At 40.2% G+C, this 15,033-nt stretch overlaps 1 protein-coding gene across 2 annotated transcripts in view; it reads left to right on the top strand.

Moving 5' to 3' along the window:
• ZBBX (zinc finger B-box domain containing) overlaps nt 1-15,033 on the top strand; it is a 427,325-nt gene that overhangs the window by 369,228 nt on the left and 43,064 nt on the right. Inside the window, exon 17 of one of the 2 annotated variants that reach the window (XM_073626141.1) lies at nt 13,869-14,018. The exons of the other annotated variant lie outside the window; for it this stretch is intronic. Coding sequence (XP_073482242.1) covers nt 13,869-14,018 — 150 coding nt within the window. The remainder of the gene's footprint in view (nt 1-13,868; nt 14,019-15,033) is intronic. 2 annotated transcript variants of the gene reach the window in all.

Raw genomic sequence — 15,033 nt, 5'->3', positions numbered from 1 at the left:
ATATCCGAGTGACATCAGAAGGCTGTACTGCACCGTAGAAAGTACTAAGTGGCAATTATTTGAATTTCATGGTTGACATTTTAACATTAATAGAATTGAACAAATCTGCTGGAGGGTGCTCATGAACAGATTCACTAAAGCCATACAATCCGCTCTTTGCTAAATTATAAGAGAGTGTGTTCACAAAGAGAATTGAACACTTGTATATGCTTATAGCTGCAAAAATAATTGTATACTGTTCTGTTCTTCTAGTGCTGCCACAATGAGGGATGTGTAATTGTTTTTTGATATGGCATTCATTTGGAAAACATAATGAAAAGGAAAGCAGTTAAAAGAGAGATATAAAATGTAACCCTTTCACAGTAACACAAACATGGTGATTCATGTATGATTCAGCCCTCTGACTTGTAGCGTGACATATAAAACACGCAATGATTTGTAATAAAGAGACACCATTACTGTGCCTTCCTCTTATTGGGATTTCTGCTTTTAGCAAACCCGAAATTTGCTTCTACTTCCAAAAATGATATTCTCTTTGGACACATAGGGGGTTATTTACGAAAGGCAAATCCACTTTGCACCAGAAGTGCAAACTACAAGTGCAAAGTGCACTTGAAATTGCACAGAAAGTGCACTTGGAAGTGCAGTCACTGTAGATCCGTGGGGGACAAGCAAGGAAAATAAAAAACAGCATTTTAGCTTGCACATGATTGGATGGTAAAATCAGCAGTGCTTCCCCTCGTTTCAGATCTTCCCCTCAGATCTACAGCAACTGCACTTTCAGTGCAATTTCAAGTGCACTTTGCACTTCTGGTTTACACTTGTAGTGTAGAGTGGATTTGCCTTTCGTAAATAATCCCCAAAGAGTCTATTTACTTCACTACAACAACCTTATTTGCAATAAAAACCATTATGTTTCTCATTGAAGGCCTGTATGAAATTAAAATAATGGCTAAAAATAATGATCATTATGGTAAGTAAAACATGCGTCATATTGTAGTTCATTGAGCCTGCAGACACGACTACCCACACATCTCCATACAGCAGAGGTGCCATTACAAGCAATATGGCCCTGATGTAATATCTGATTGTGTCATATTTATGTACCTACCACAAAAGCATTCAGTCAGACCTAGACTAGCAGTGTGACAATAATGACATTTGATGAACGGGTGAGTGGATTACCTTAAAGGGGTTGTAAAGTCTCATGGTTTTTCACCTTAATGCATTCTATGCATTTAGATGAAAAAACTTCTGTGCTTCAGCTGCCCCCCAGACCCCCCCATTTTCTTACCTGAGCCCGATCATTCCAGCAACAAGCTCCAGCCGCTGCCTCGGATCCTCAGATAGATTGATAGCAGCAGGAGCCATTGGCTCCCACTGCTGTCAGTCAGATCAGGGACACGGAAGTCAGGCGGACGAGTCCTCCTGTCTGTGTCAATGAAAGCAGCAGCAGGAGGACTCAGGAGCGCGCCCGCCTGGGTGCCCCCATGGAAAGAAGCTCTCCGTGGGGGGCACCCGATGAAGAGGAGGAGCACCACCGGGGCACCCCAGAAAGGGGGGATCAAGGCTGCTCTGTGCAAAACCCTGGCACAGAGCAGGTAAGTGTGACATGTTTGTTATTTATATAAAAAAAAAACCTTTACAATCAAAATAAACCGATTCCCTCATTCACACATTTGATATGGATGGTGGAATGCTCCATGCTGTGCAATTGTGCTCTGACAGCAGGAATACTGAAGGATCTTTACTGTACCGTCCTGAAAAACAGGTGGCAAAAGTAAGAACTGCATTGTGGTTAAGTGGTTAATACTCATGCCTTGCAGTGTTTAGGTCCTTGAATGTATTCCTTCTGCATTTTGTTTGCACATTTTCCCAATGTTTGCGCAAGTCTCCTCTTTTAATCATAGAAAAAAAAAAGTTCTGGCAGTGTAAAAAAATGTAAACTCCTCTAATACATATAACTTTCTACAGAGAAAGAGCTAACACATTTTCTTTTGCACTCTGCCCATATAGTGAGTTTGACTGTGGTAGGGACATTAGATTGTTGGCTTTCTCAGAGCAAGGACTGTTCTTTGTGCTCTGTAATGTACTGTGAAAAAGTGTCAGTGTTCTAAAAATGTATTAAGGTGTTCTATCGGGTTGAGGTCAGGACTCTGTGCAGGGCAGTCACATTCCTCCACCCCAAACTCACCTATCCATGTCTTTATGGACCCTGCTTTGTGCACTGGTCCAAATAATTTGGTGGAGGGGGAAATATGGTGTGGGGTTGTTTTTTCAGGGGTTGGGCTTGGCCCCTTAGTTCCAGTGAAGGGAACTCTTAAGGCATCAGCATACAAGACATTTTGGACAATTTCATGCTCCCAACTTTGTGGGAAAAGTTTGGGGATGGCCCATCCCTGTTCCAGCATGACTACACACCACAAAGCAAGGTCCATAAAGACATGGATGAGCGAGTTTGGGGTGGAGGAACTTCACTGGCCTGCACAGAGTCCCGACCTCAACCTGATTTAACACCTTTGGGATGAGTTAGAGCAGAGACTGCGAGCTGGGCCTTCTTGTCCATATCAGTGCCTGAACTCATAAATGCGTACCTGGAAGAATGGTCAAACATTCCCACAGAGACATTCCTAAACCTAGGACAATGACAGTGTTTCCTGAAGCTGGGTTCACACACTATTGCGAATTGGATGCAGGATCCCCTCATCCAATTTGCAATAGCAGGAGATTGTGAATGGCTCTCAATGGAGCCGGTTCACATCTCCAAGGCGGCTCTGGTGCGAATTTGCACAGGAGCCCTGTGTGTTTTTTGGCCCGTTTCAGGTCTGAATTCAGCCCAAAATTTGGGACATGCATTACCTTCATGCAGTAAGATACTAAATTATACACAGCAGTTAAATCTGAAAAATGTTATATACACGCCGAGCTGCCCATAGCAAAAAAGGATTAAAAGCAAATGGGGCCCCAAGAAAGGCAGCAATTTTGGCTCATAAACCAACTGAGGCCTCAGAATGGAGCACCTTTCACCGTTCTTGTGTCCATATACTTTGCATATACATTATATCCTTAGATGTTTAGATCATGCAGCCATAATGCTTACTCTCTGTTCTCTGCTGTCATTGCTTTGGTAATTCCTGGACAGGTGATAACTAAAGCTGTCAGAGGAAAAAGAGAAAACCCCACTGCGCTGCTCGTTGGCTGATTTGAGGTGTGCTGGTATGGGGTGAGGAGGAGGCGCTGCTGATAGATGCTCTTTGATAGTGAAAGCCCAGGAGTAAGGATGGTCTCAGGCGTGTTTGCAACTCCACATGCTCGCACCCGCCAGGAAGCTGACACTCCGCAGCGCTAATCACAGGTAGTGAGACATTTTCTAATCTGTGAGCACATCCTTACCCAGGAGCAATGTCTTTTTCACTCTTCTTTTATCTGACCCTTTTGATGTCAGAGTTTGCCATCATATAGTGTAGAGATACCAGAGACTGACCGTATCCATCTCATCCATACCAGAAACTGGCAATTCACATTGAGCTGATATCACAGATTGACAATCAACATTCTGCAGATACCTGGGACTGTGAGTTCACTCCCAGATAATGCTAAGGACTCACAATACACACCTTATAGCAGCCTTTCTCAACCTTTTCAACACAGAGGAACCCTTGAAATAACTTTCTGGGCTCAAGGAACCCCTGCTACAATTACTATATCCACAAGTCATGATACATTAGTGTGATGGTCAGTGGGAAGAATGCTCCTTACACTTATGGTCATTCGGAAGAATTCCCTCCTTACAGATAGCTAAAAAGACCAATGGTGTCAGTGGGAACTTCTCAGAGAGACAGAAATTGCTCATTGCTTAAGGAACCCCTAGAAACTTCTGGAGGAACCCCATGGTTCCATGGAACCCTGGTTGAGAAATCCTGCCTTATAGATTCCAGTGATAGAAAATATGCTGTACTGATACCCGAGATTGACAGCACACACCCTACTGATACCAGAGCATGAAAAAAACAGACTTCATTGTGGCCAGGAACCGAAAATAGGCAATTAGAAATCGTATCTTGCACACCTTCCCAAAGTAATATAAAAATAATGGATAACAAGCACAGGGGTGCTTGCCAGAATTTATAGGGGCCGTTCCACCACCCCTATGACACATGAATAAATGTTTCAAAATAGAATATCAGCACACAAACATGTAATAAAAAAAAAAAGTTTGTCCCAAAAAAGTAATGATATGATACAATGGATATAGGACATGCAGCAAATGTATATATTATAATATGCATACAATGAAAAAAAAATGTCCAATCCAAGTGAAAAAGACAACATATAATGCATAAATAGCATACCAAGCTGTAAAGTAAGGGACACAGAGGTCAGGCAGACTAATGAGGTCCTAAAACTAACATTTTGGGGTAGAGAAAACTCTTTTCTCAGGGAGGGAATGAAGATTAGGGATGGGCCGAACACCCCCTGGTTTGGTTCGCACCAGAACATACCGAACAGGCAAAAAAATCAGCAGAACACACGAACACCGATAAAGTATATGGGACACGAACATGAAAAATCAAAAGGGCTAATTTTAAAGGCTTATATGCAAGTTATTGTCATAAAAAGTGTTTGGGGACCTGAGTCCTGCCCCAGGGGACATGTATCAATGCTATTTTTTTTTTTTTTAAATGGCCGTTTTTTCAGGAGCAGTGATTTTTTTTTTACTGCTTAAAGTGAAACAATAAAAATGAAATATTCCTTTAAATATCGTGCCTGGGGGGTGTCTATAGTATGCCTGTAAAGTGGCGAATTTTTCCCGTGTTTAGAACAGTAGCACAGCAAAATGACATTTCTAAAGGAAAATTTGTCATTTAAAACTGATCGCGGCTGTAATGAATTGTCGGTTCTTGGCAATATAGATAAAACTCATCGAAAAAAAGAGTATGGGATCCCCCCCAGTCCATTACCAGGCCCTTTGGGTCTGGTATGAATATTAAGGGGAACCCAAACCAAAATGTAAAAAAAATTGCGTGGGGGTCCCCCTAAAATCCATACCAGGCCCTTCAGGTCTGGTATGGATTTTAAGGGGAACCCTGCGCTAAATGTTTTTAAAAAATGGCGTAGGGGTCCCCCCAAGATCCATACCAGACCCTTATCCGAGAACGCAACCTGGCAGGCCGCAGGAAAAGAGGGGGGGATGAGAGATCGCCCCCCCTCCTGAACCGTACCAGGCCACATGCCCTCAACATGGGGAGGGTGCTTTAGGGTAGCCCCCCAAAGCACCTTGTCCCCACAACCCTTGCCCGGTGGTTGTGGGGGTCTGCGGGCGGGGGGCTTATCGGAATCTGGAAGCCCCCTTTAACAAGGGCACCCCCAGATCCCGGCCTCCCCCCGTGTGAAATGGTAACGGGGTACATGTACCCCTGCCATTTCCCCCAAAAAAGTGTCAAAATGTTTAAAACTACAAGACACAGCTTGGGGACAAGTCCTTTATTAAAAAATAAAAAAATAAAAATGTCCCATGATGTCCATTCATCTTCTTTTTCACGCTGCGACGGACCGAAAAAGAAAAAAAGAAAAAAAAAAACGATCCTCCTCTATAGGAGGCTCCCGCCATGTGACGCTTTATTGCCTTTGACAGTTCTTATATAACTACCCGAGGTCACCCGTTTACGTAACCAGGTGGCCCGCCCCCTCTGACGTCATGGGGAAGTCCCCGTGCGTCAGAGGGGGACGGGTCACCCGGGTACATCACCGGGTGGCCCCGCACTCAGTTATATAAGAACTGTCAAAGGCGATGAAGCATCACACGGTGGGAGCCTCCCATAGAGGAGGATCGTTTTTTGTTTTTTTTTATTTTTCGGTCTGTTGCGGCGTGAAGAAGAAGATGAATGGACATCGTGGGACATTTTTAAAAAAAAGGGCTGTATCTTGTCATTTTTATTTAACATATTGACACTTTTTTTTGTGAAATGGTAGGGGTACTTGTACCCCGTTACCATTTCACATGGGGGGAGGCCGGGATCTGGGGGTCCCCTTGTTAAAGGGGGCTTCCAGATTCCCATAAGCCCCCCACCCGCAGACCCCCACAACCACCGGGCAAGGGTTGTGGGGATGAGCCCTTGTCCCCATCAACATGGGGACAAGGTGCTTTGGGGGGGCTAGGAGGGGGGGTGCTCTCTTGTCCCCCCTCTTTTCCTGCGGCATGCCAGGTTGCGTGCTCGGATAAGGGTCTAGTATGGATTTTAAGGGGGACCCTACGCCATTTTTTTTAAAATTTTGGCGCAGGGTTCCCCTTAAAATCCATACCAGACCTGAAGAGTCTGGTATTGATTTGGGGGGGGCCCCTACGCCATTTAAAAAAAAAAAAATTGGCGCAGGGTTCCCCATAATTTCCATATCAGACCCGAAGGGCCTGGTATGGATTTTAGGGGGACCCCCACACAATTTTTTTTTAAATTTTGGTTTGGGGTTCCTCTTAATATTCATACCAGACCCAAAGAGCCTGGTAATGGACTGGGGGGGGGGTCCCATGCTCTTTTTTTCAGTGAGTTTTATTTATATTGCCGAGATCCGACAATTCATTACAGCCGTGATCAGTTTTAAATGACCGTTTTCCCTTTAGAAATGTCATTTTGTTGTGGTACTGTTCTAAACACAGGAAAAATGCACCACTTTACAGGCATACTATAGACAACCCCCCAGGCACAATATTTAAAGGAATATTTCATTTTTATTGTTTCACTTTAAGCATTAAAAAAATCACTGCTCCCGAAAAAACAGACGTTTTTTTTTTTTAATTTTGCATTGATACATGTCCCCTGGGGCAGGACCCGGGTCCCCAAACACTTTTTATGACAATAACTTGCATATAAGCCTTTAAAATGAGCACTTTTGATTTTCCATGTTAGTGTCCCTTAGACTTTAACGGTGTTCCGGCGGCTTTCGAATTTGCCCCGAACACCACATATTGTTCGGTGTTCGCAGATACCACAGACATCTAGGGACTAATAATACACATCTGACTGATACCGGACACTAAACATATGCAATCCACTGATACCAAAGACTGACATTACACATTCCACCAATACCAGGGGCTAATGATACATACATACCTGATACAAGGGACTCATAATACACACCCTGCTGATACCAGAAACTGGGAAATATACACCAGACTGATACCAGGAGCTGGCAACACACATTCAGCCCATACCAGAGACTGATAATACACACTCCACTGATACCTGGCATTTGCAATAGACACAATCTCTATACTAAGGCCTGCTAATACCAGGGACTGAATACACACTCGCTGATTACGGACATTCACAACACTGGAGTTGAAAAAGCTAAGTTGTTTCACCTGAGTATCTGAAGCTGAAATTAAAGGGTATGTCAAGTCAACTTTAATTATGGATAGAGTGGGCAAAGATTATAACTCCTGTCTGGTTACTACTGCTATCCAGGGTTTTGTTAGAGATTTCCTTTATCTTCCTGTCTTGCAGACCACGGTTTCACCAGATATGAAGCAAGAGAGACAGCTGAAGTTTATGTGTGTGTGTTTTTTTTTAATAGTTGTAAATATGCATATCTCATACCTGACTCAACCCTGTGTAAGCTGCACATCATTCTAGTAATTGGCAGAACTACACTGAAAGCAGTCTTCCTGGTCCAGTATCTTCAGGCTGAAAAATCTACATAGTAATCATAGGGGTTCACTTTTTCTGCAGTGCCATCATTCAGAGAAAGCCTTGTATTTTTTTCAATACATGTTCTCTCATTGGATTATTTTAAGAAGCAGGGCGGTCATGTTAAAATCTTCACCTTGTCCAATCAGAGAATGCTCCTCTTTTCACCTCTGTATTAGCTTCCAGGGCAGCTTCAGCAGGTTGACTGATAAAAACTTTCTCTCCCCACCTACCCATCCCACGTGACACAGTATGTAGTAACCTGTGTGACAAATAACAGAGGTTGTGTCAGAAGTTATCTGATGTCAGGACTGGGCTCAGCCCTTCCTTCTCAATGCTGGCCACTCAGCTGTTGGCTAATTGCTAGCTCCTTTCTGTCCACAGTGACTCACCTGTTGATGATATCCTGCTCATCAGTCCTGCCTACTTAAGCCGTCCAGCCCAGATGATCACTGCCTTCTTGGCCACATCTCTAGAGACACTCTCCTGTGTTCCTGTTAAAGACTTGCTTGGCTGACATTCCTTCTGGCTCCAAATCCTTCTTGCTGTTCTACTAAGCTCATCTCTGGCTCCCTGATGTTTTGGCTTGTCTGACTATCCTTTCTGGTTCCTGAACTCTGGCTATGTTTTGAATATGTTTACTCTGTTTACATTTTTATTATTATTATTAAACAAGTGTGATTTAACTGTACTACTATCGCAGTCTGATTCATGGTTTCTGACACCTGAATAGCTCTATCCACTGATCTCACACTGCAGTGTGAAGCGTGTTCTATAGAGTCATATGACTTTGATATCAAAACCCTTAAAAAAGGTATTTTGCAATATGGTATATTCATAATTTAAGATCTTTAGACTGTTAGTTGAATTATTATATGTGCTTATGATGCATAGGAAAATGTTGCTGTGGGTTTAATGGCGCTTTACATAACATAGCTTGATATGTGGCTCATTTTGTAGTAGCAAAACAAGTTTGCTTCAATAAAAATGTTTAATCAGCTGGATTACCATATTATTTTAACACATTTTCTTTGTAGCTGAATACATAATCTCAATGCTTGTCTTGTGAAAAATGTGAAGACATCCATTTCCACCTTTTCTCATCCTTCTTATACTATTTTCATGTTTGAAAGCGAGAAAATACGAGATGTTAAAGTTTTGTCAGTTTGTTTTATTATTATCCTGCATGAGCTAAATGTTTCACGTTTTTAATGCTAATTAAACCTAGACTGGCTCAGTATATTTATACCAAAGATAGAATAAAAAAAGAAAAATATGAATTTTCTGATTTACTTCTTTTGCAGTTATGAAGCTGGTACATAAGGTATAACAACTTTGATCAAATCTGAATTTGATACACACTTTTTAATAGATTTTTTTTATTTATAAACAGTAGTTTATTTTCAAATAATTAATAAAATGCGACTCCTAACATGCTGGTGTTTTTAACAAGAGAGCCAAGCACTGCATGGTTTTTGACATCCTGTGTGTAACTGACTAAGCCTGTTGGTCCTCTCTCTGATAGTTGGAAAATACATTTGCAAAAGATGTGAAGAATCACAAAAAGTGCTTAAAGCTTCTCACTATGACCAAGCAGGTTGTTTGCTGCCAATCTATATAGCCAGTATGCCTCTATCTGGATTAATGTCTTCTTAGAGTTCCCTGGTAATTAAACCTCCTTCAATACTAAATGCTGAACTCTTCATAAATTGTGTTTCTACTCAAAATAATGCTTTCAAAATGGAGTCTCTTGAATCTGTGGCTGGGCTATGATCATTCACTTATTTTTACATATTCTTAACAAGCCGTAAATGAGTTTCAAAACAATCCCTCACTGACTTTTGTTTCTGTAGGTACTGTGGAGCAATACATCATCAAAATTTAAAACAGAAGCACTGAAGTCATACAAATCCTTCTCTCAGACAGTTCATGTCACCCTGCTCCCCCTCATAGCAGTGGCCTTGCAGGCTTCCACCTTTCCACCCTTCTAATTTCTAATATTAACACAAAGCTGGTGGTCGGGGAGGAAGGAGCAGGGTGAGCAGAGCTGTTGAGTAATAAAGATGTTAGTGCTTCTGCTATAATCTTTGTGTATGAATTATTCTTTGGTGTCTTCAGCTACAGAGGTTATTAAGGACAAATTTTAAGGCTATTTTATTGATGGTTAATATATAATTATATTAAACTTGAATATCAATATCCTGGCCACACATTAATTAAAACCTCTGAAAAACATGTAATCCATCCATTTTACCTCTTCAACTAAGAAATTTAGAGCTCCTCTAATCACAACTCCCCCACCCACAAAAAAAAAAGAAGCAAAACATTAGCAAAAACCAAAGGAGTAGAGCATGTTCATTCTACATTGAATTATTACTTAATGACAGAGATAAAGCTAGGGAAAAATTCACGTGCAAGGAAATTAAAAAAAAATGGGATTTATGCTCACACATGATTGGATAATTGAAGTCAGCATAACTTCACCCCATTCAGTAAGCTAAGTGAAAATCCACGTTGAAGACTGAACAACAAGCTCCATGATCTTAGTAAATCAGCCCAATATTGTTGACATTCCAAAGTAAAGCTAAATAAAAAGGTAACCTTTTATGTGGAACCTTTACAAAAGTCAGCAGAGCTTATATCCCACCATTCTAACAAAAATAAACATCTATATAGCAGCAATAACCAGATATCAAATTACAGTGGTGTGAACTGTTAAACATAAGTACATTTTCAAAATCTGACATAAAGATATTAGCCAAACTATGCACTTATGACGCGTCTATCATATCCCCTCAGGTTTGTTAAAAAAAAGATGGTCAGGTCAAAAAACCTAAAAATATTGTCAAGCAGAGATTTATCAAAGATAAAAAGAATTTATGGAGAAGAAATTCTGGCGAAGTGGAGGTGAAACTAGGAGTACGCGCTCCTGTAAGCGTCCGCTATTGATCATGAAATGTGCTGGGCAAGAGTTCCAGGTGATGTCATATCCACTCTTTGGAGCACACACTGGGTACAGACAGAGCAGTGCTTCCTGATTACAGGCGGTCCCCGGGTTACAAACAAGATAGGGTCTGTAGGGCTGTTCTTAATTGAATCTGTTTGTAAGTCGGAACAAGTACATTTTTTAAGTGTAGCTTCAGACAAAAAAAATAATGTTTAGCTTTTTGGATAGCATAGGGAGGGGTTGACACCCCTGCAACGTTTGTTTTGCTGTCTGTGCCCCTGTTCAGAAGATTTCACCTCACTTTCTGTCCTAATGGCAATTGAATTTTGAAAATTTTGGGGGGTTGTGGAAACCAGACTTGGTGATAAAGCATCAGTGGAGGTACCTTTTTCCCATAATAGCTCTTACAAGAGTGAATTTCCCTTCCTAGGGGTAGATTTTCTCTTACTTCCTGTTATCTCCCTCTGTAAGTAGGAGTCGTTTGTAAGTCGGATGTTTGTAACTAGGGGACCACCTGTACAGGCAATTTATGTAGATCATTATGTGAGTGCATTTTTATTTTTATACTTTTACACATAATAAATAATTTCACTATAGAAAGTTTTTTTACTTTTTTTTTTTTTTACACCTCTGTAACATCATTCTCTGCATGCAATATGAGCAACTGAAGCTGTTTATGGAACAAAGGTGAAATTGAGTTTGAGTACCGAGAGTTTCTATCCCTGGGGGCCATTAAATGCTTTTTTGACTCGCTTACTAGTGCAAGAGGTCAAATAGTTTTGGTGAATACAGGAGAAGTTAGGGGTCACAAAGAGTGTGCATGAAGCATGTATGTGGATTTCATCACTAGAAATTTGGTGAATTTTACATGTTACACTATATGGAATTGTTTTGGAGCAGCATGCAGCACTGAGCACTTTGTGTTGGACTATACCACTACATTGTGTTGGACTTTATCACATTATCACTGTTATTTATGATATTAGTATATACTGTACATTGCTCATAGCAAATTATTACTAATCAATAGTGTTGTTCATAATGTATATCGAATAGCGATGTACCCAAAGGAGTTTTGTTTGTTTATGTAGCAGAAGAGCCTGCCAGATCTGATACTATTCGAAAGATCTGTTTAGGTTTGCCCTCCTATTACATAGTTTTGTTAAATCTGGAGGACATTGTACATTCATATTGTATAGTGCATGGTCAGCTTTAGAGAGCTCAATAGAATTAATATATCTTAAAAATTGGTTCCTAATACAGCATGGATTCTCTGAGACCGAGGATTGTAATCAATATCAATGTTCACTTCCAAAGGTTCTAGCCATGCATTAATTCCAAGAACATAACCAGTGTTTTAGGATAATCACGTATGATGGTTTTACATGAATTATATGATATTATTCTCAATAGAACAACAAACTTTTTCTTTCATCTGCCTAAAACATCATTATTTGCTATCCCTAGTCTGGCTTTGTATATCTTAAGTCTTTAAATCCAAGTAAAATCCAAATTAGGTGATGCATATTAGTGGTGCCAGTACAAGGTCCCAAAATCAGTTCTACATACTGTATGGTCATAAAAAAGTAGAATTTATTAAAAAGTATTTATATAGTGATGGCATTTTTTTACCCAACACTTTACATATTGTACACTCACATTAATCTCTGCCTTTTACAGAGCTTACAATCTATGGTCCCTATCTCACATGCATACATAAACACACAAGGTGCCAATTTAGACCATAGCCAATTAACCTACCAGTATGTCTTTGGATTGTGGGAGGAAACCCTCTGAAGCAGAGGGTGAACATGCAAACGCTATACAGGTAGTGTCCTAGTAGGTGTTCAAATTAAGGACCTCGTGCTGCAAGGCTGAAGTGCTAACCACTAAGCCACTGTGCTGCCCATATAAGAACAACATGAAACAAATTCAATGGACAATGGATTGATGCATAGATACAATGGAGCATATTACTAAAAAAGTTTGCTAACCCATTAGTTTAAAGTAATATAGTTTTGTCTGAATAACTGCCTATGAATTCAGACCTTGCATCAAAACACAAAGTACAACTATTAGTTAGCCACTGCCCCCCACTTCCCCATTTCCATTGAAAAATCTCACAGGAGAGATATTTATAGGGTATACTTGCCTTACCCTTTGCCTGCAGTACGTAGGAGGGGGCAGGTTATCTGGAGAGATCCTGGGAACTTTGAGGATCCCAATTTCTGCAAGAAGACAATCTATTGCTGTTTATTAGTATTAAATTAGGTATAAAGTAAGAACGTCAATGCTGACCAAGACCTGCATCTATGCTTTACATATTCAATCAAATAAATAGATAGGACGAGGTTTCTGCAATCTATCATATACATAAGGAATGTATTACTTATTGGCAAGTTATCAAATTGCTGAATATACATGAAATGAGACCTAATAACACATGTTTCTGGGGAATAGGTGCAAAATAATAAGGCAAAGCCCATATAATTTGATTATAAATGGTTGAGAAATTATGAAAAACTAAGCCAAAAGTGTTGTATATTCTGCAATGTTTAAAGTGGTGTTCCCGGCCGAAATTATACTTTTTAAATTAAAATACCCCTATAATACACAAGCTTAATGTATTCTAGTAACGTTAGTCTGTAAACTAAGGTCTGTTTTGTTAGTTTATAGCAGTAGTTTGTTATTTTATAAACTTACAGCAGGCCGTGGCTATCTTAAGTGTGGGCATCTGAAGCCAGACTGTATTTCTTCCTGGATCTCATCCTTGCAGATCTCGCACATGCTCAGTGCAGCACAAGCAGTGTAATAGGTTTCAGGTCCGGTTTCCATAGCAACGGCAGTGTCAGAGGAAGTTGCCGCCCCTTCCCAGAAGGCATTGCAAACAGGAAATGATGCGATGGGCCGCAGCCAGGGAGGAGGAAGTGAAAAATGAATACAGCAGATATACAGTAGGTGCTGAGAAAAAAAAAAATATCCAATTCATTTACAGTGCACAGTTTAGTGAGGGATGCTGAAGAGTTATAAAAGTGGGTGGAACTCCACTTTAATGAGTAGTGTGCTAACTTTACCATATTATTACCATATTACCATATCATAGTTTGCTCTGTGGAATGCTATATTAAATAATTATTTAGGAGTGTACATAGATCTTCCATGTATATATTACGTAGATGGTTCTCTATGAATCACTAATACATAAAATAGTTTCCTATTTGCCTTCCATTTAGGTAATGACTACTGGAGACCAGAAAGCAGCTTAAGCAGCTTTGCAGATGAAACTGTTGTTGAAGATATTGTACTTAAGGCTCAGGCTGAGTACAGCAATCGTATTGTAGACCGCTGTGCTACTCCAAGATATGGTAGCCAAAGAGTAACTGGTGGGTACACTTAAACTACTTTGCTTTATTAATAAATATGTGTACTTTATAGGTTAAAGAAATGCAAAAAAATCAGTTACTTAATTCTTCAAATATTATAGTTTTGAAAATGATGAATAATATTCATCGCTAGCATACAGCAAATAGTTTTGTTTTTTTCAGGATCAGTTACAGTACTTTGTCTCCCTGTTACAATTAATCCTAAGTAAATGCTAAAGTGCAATATATAGTTACTGTCAAGCATTCTTTTTATGAAAAATGTAGGCTGTAAAATCCCCCTACCTACTTTATACATGAAATGGCATAGTACTATATACATTCATTTGTGATATGGATAGAGAACAATTACTCTGGACTACAAGTCTATTCAGTGCCAATTTGCAACAGGTTGACATTCATACCAAGCAGTTTCAATAGCCCAAGGTACTTGCATAACTAAAATAAGCATTGCCTTTTATAAATGCTCTGGAATTGAATATTTACTTTTGCTTAGATACATTTGCTTAGATGATATCAGCTTCATGCAGACTGAGGGAAATAAAAGGAATATATAAGAAAACACCCTTCTTCTATACTCTTTAATACACTTTTTTTAATCATATGCTGTGGCTTTTGTGTCTCAAAATGTATTCAGTGGATAGTAACAGCTAACGCTTAACTTCAGGCAAGCAGCTAAATACACACATGAAGTATGTACATGGGAGCTGTTTACCTACCGAAGGATTTGTATTTCTGTTTATCCCGTTCTGATATTTACACAGCTCTGCCACAGAGCACAACCCAGTCTGGCAGACCTGGAGACCCTATTTTCTCTGCTGTAGTTCAGTAACACTTCTCCCTACCCTCAGCCTATGGTTCGACAGTGAAAAGAGAAGAAGTAGACCCTTGAGCTCATCTCTCTGTAACTTTGCTCTCTTCTCCAATCATCATGTTCCTCGCTCACACTGCAGTACAAGCGATTGGCTCCTTGAGTTGCTTCTTCCTCCACCACTCTGAGCTTTGCTGTGCAGGAACT

The sequence above is a fragment of the Aquarana catesbeiana genome, linkage group LG04, assembly GCF_042186555.1.
Source record: "Aquarana catesbeiana isolate 2022-GZ linkage group LG04, ASM4218655v1, whole genome shotgun sequence".
Taxonomy (NCBI): Eukaryota; Metazoa; Chordata; class Amphibia; order Anura; family Ranidae; genus Aquarana; species Aquarana catesbeiana.
This window is presented reverse-complemented; position numbering and strand designations above follow the sequence as displayed.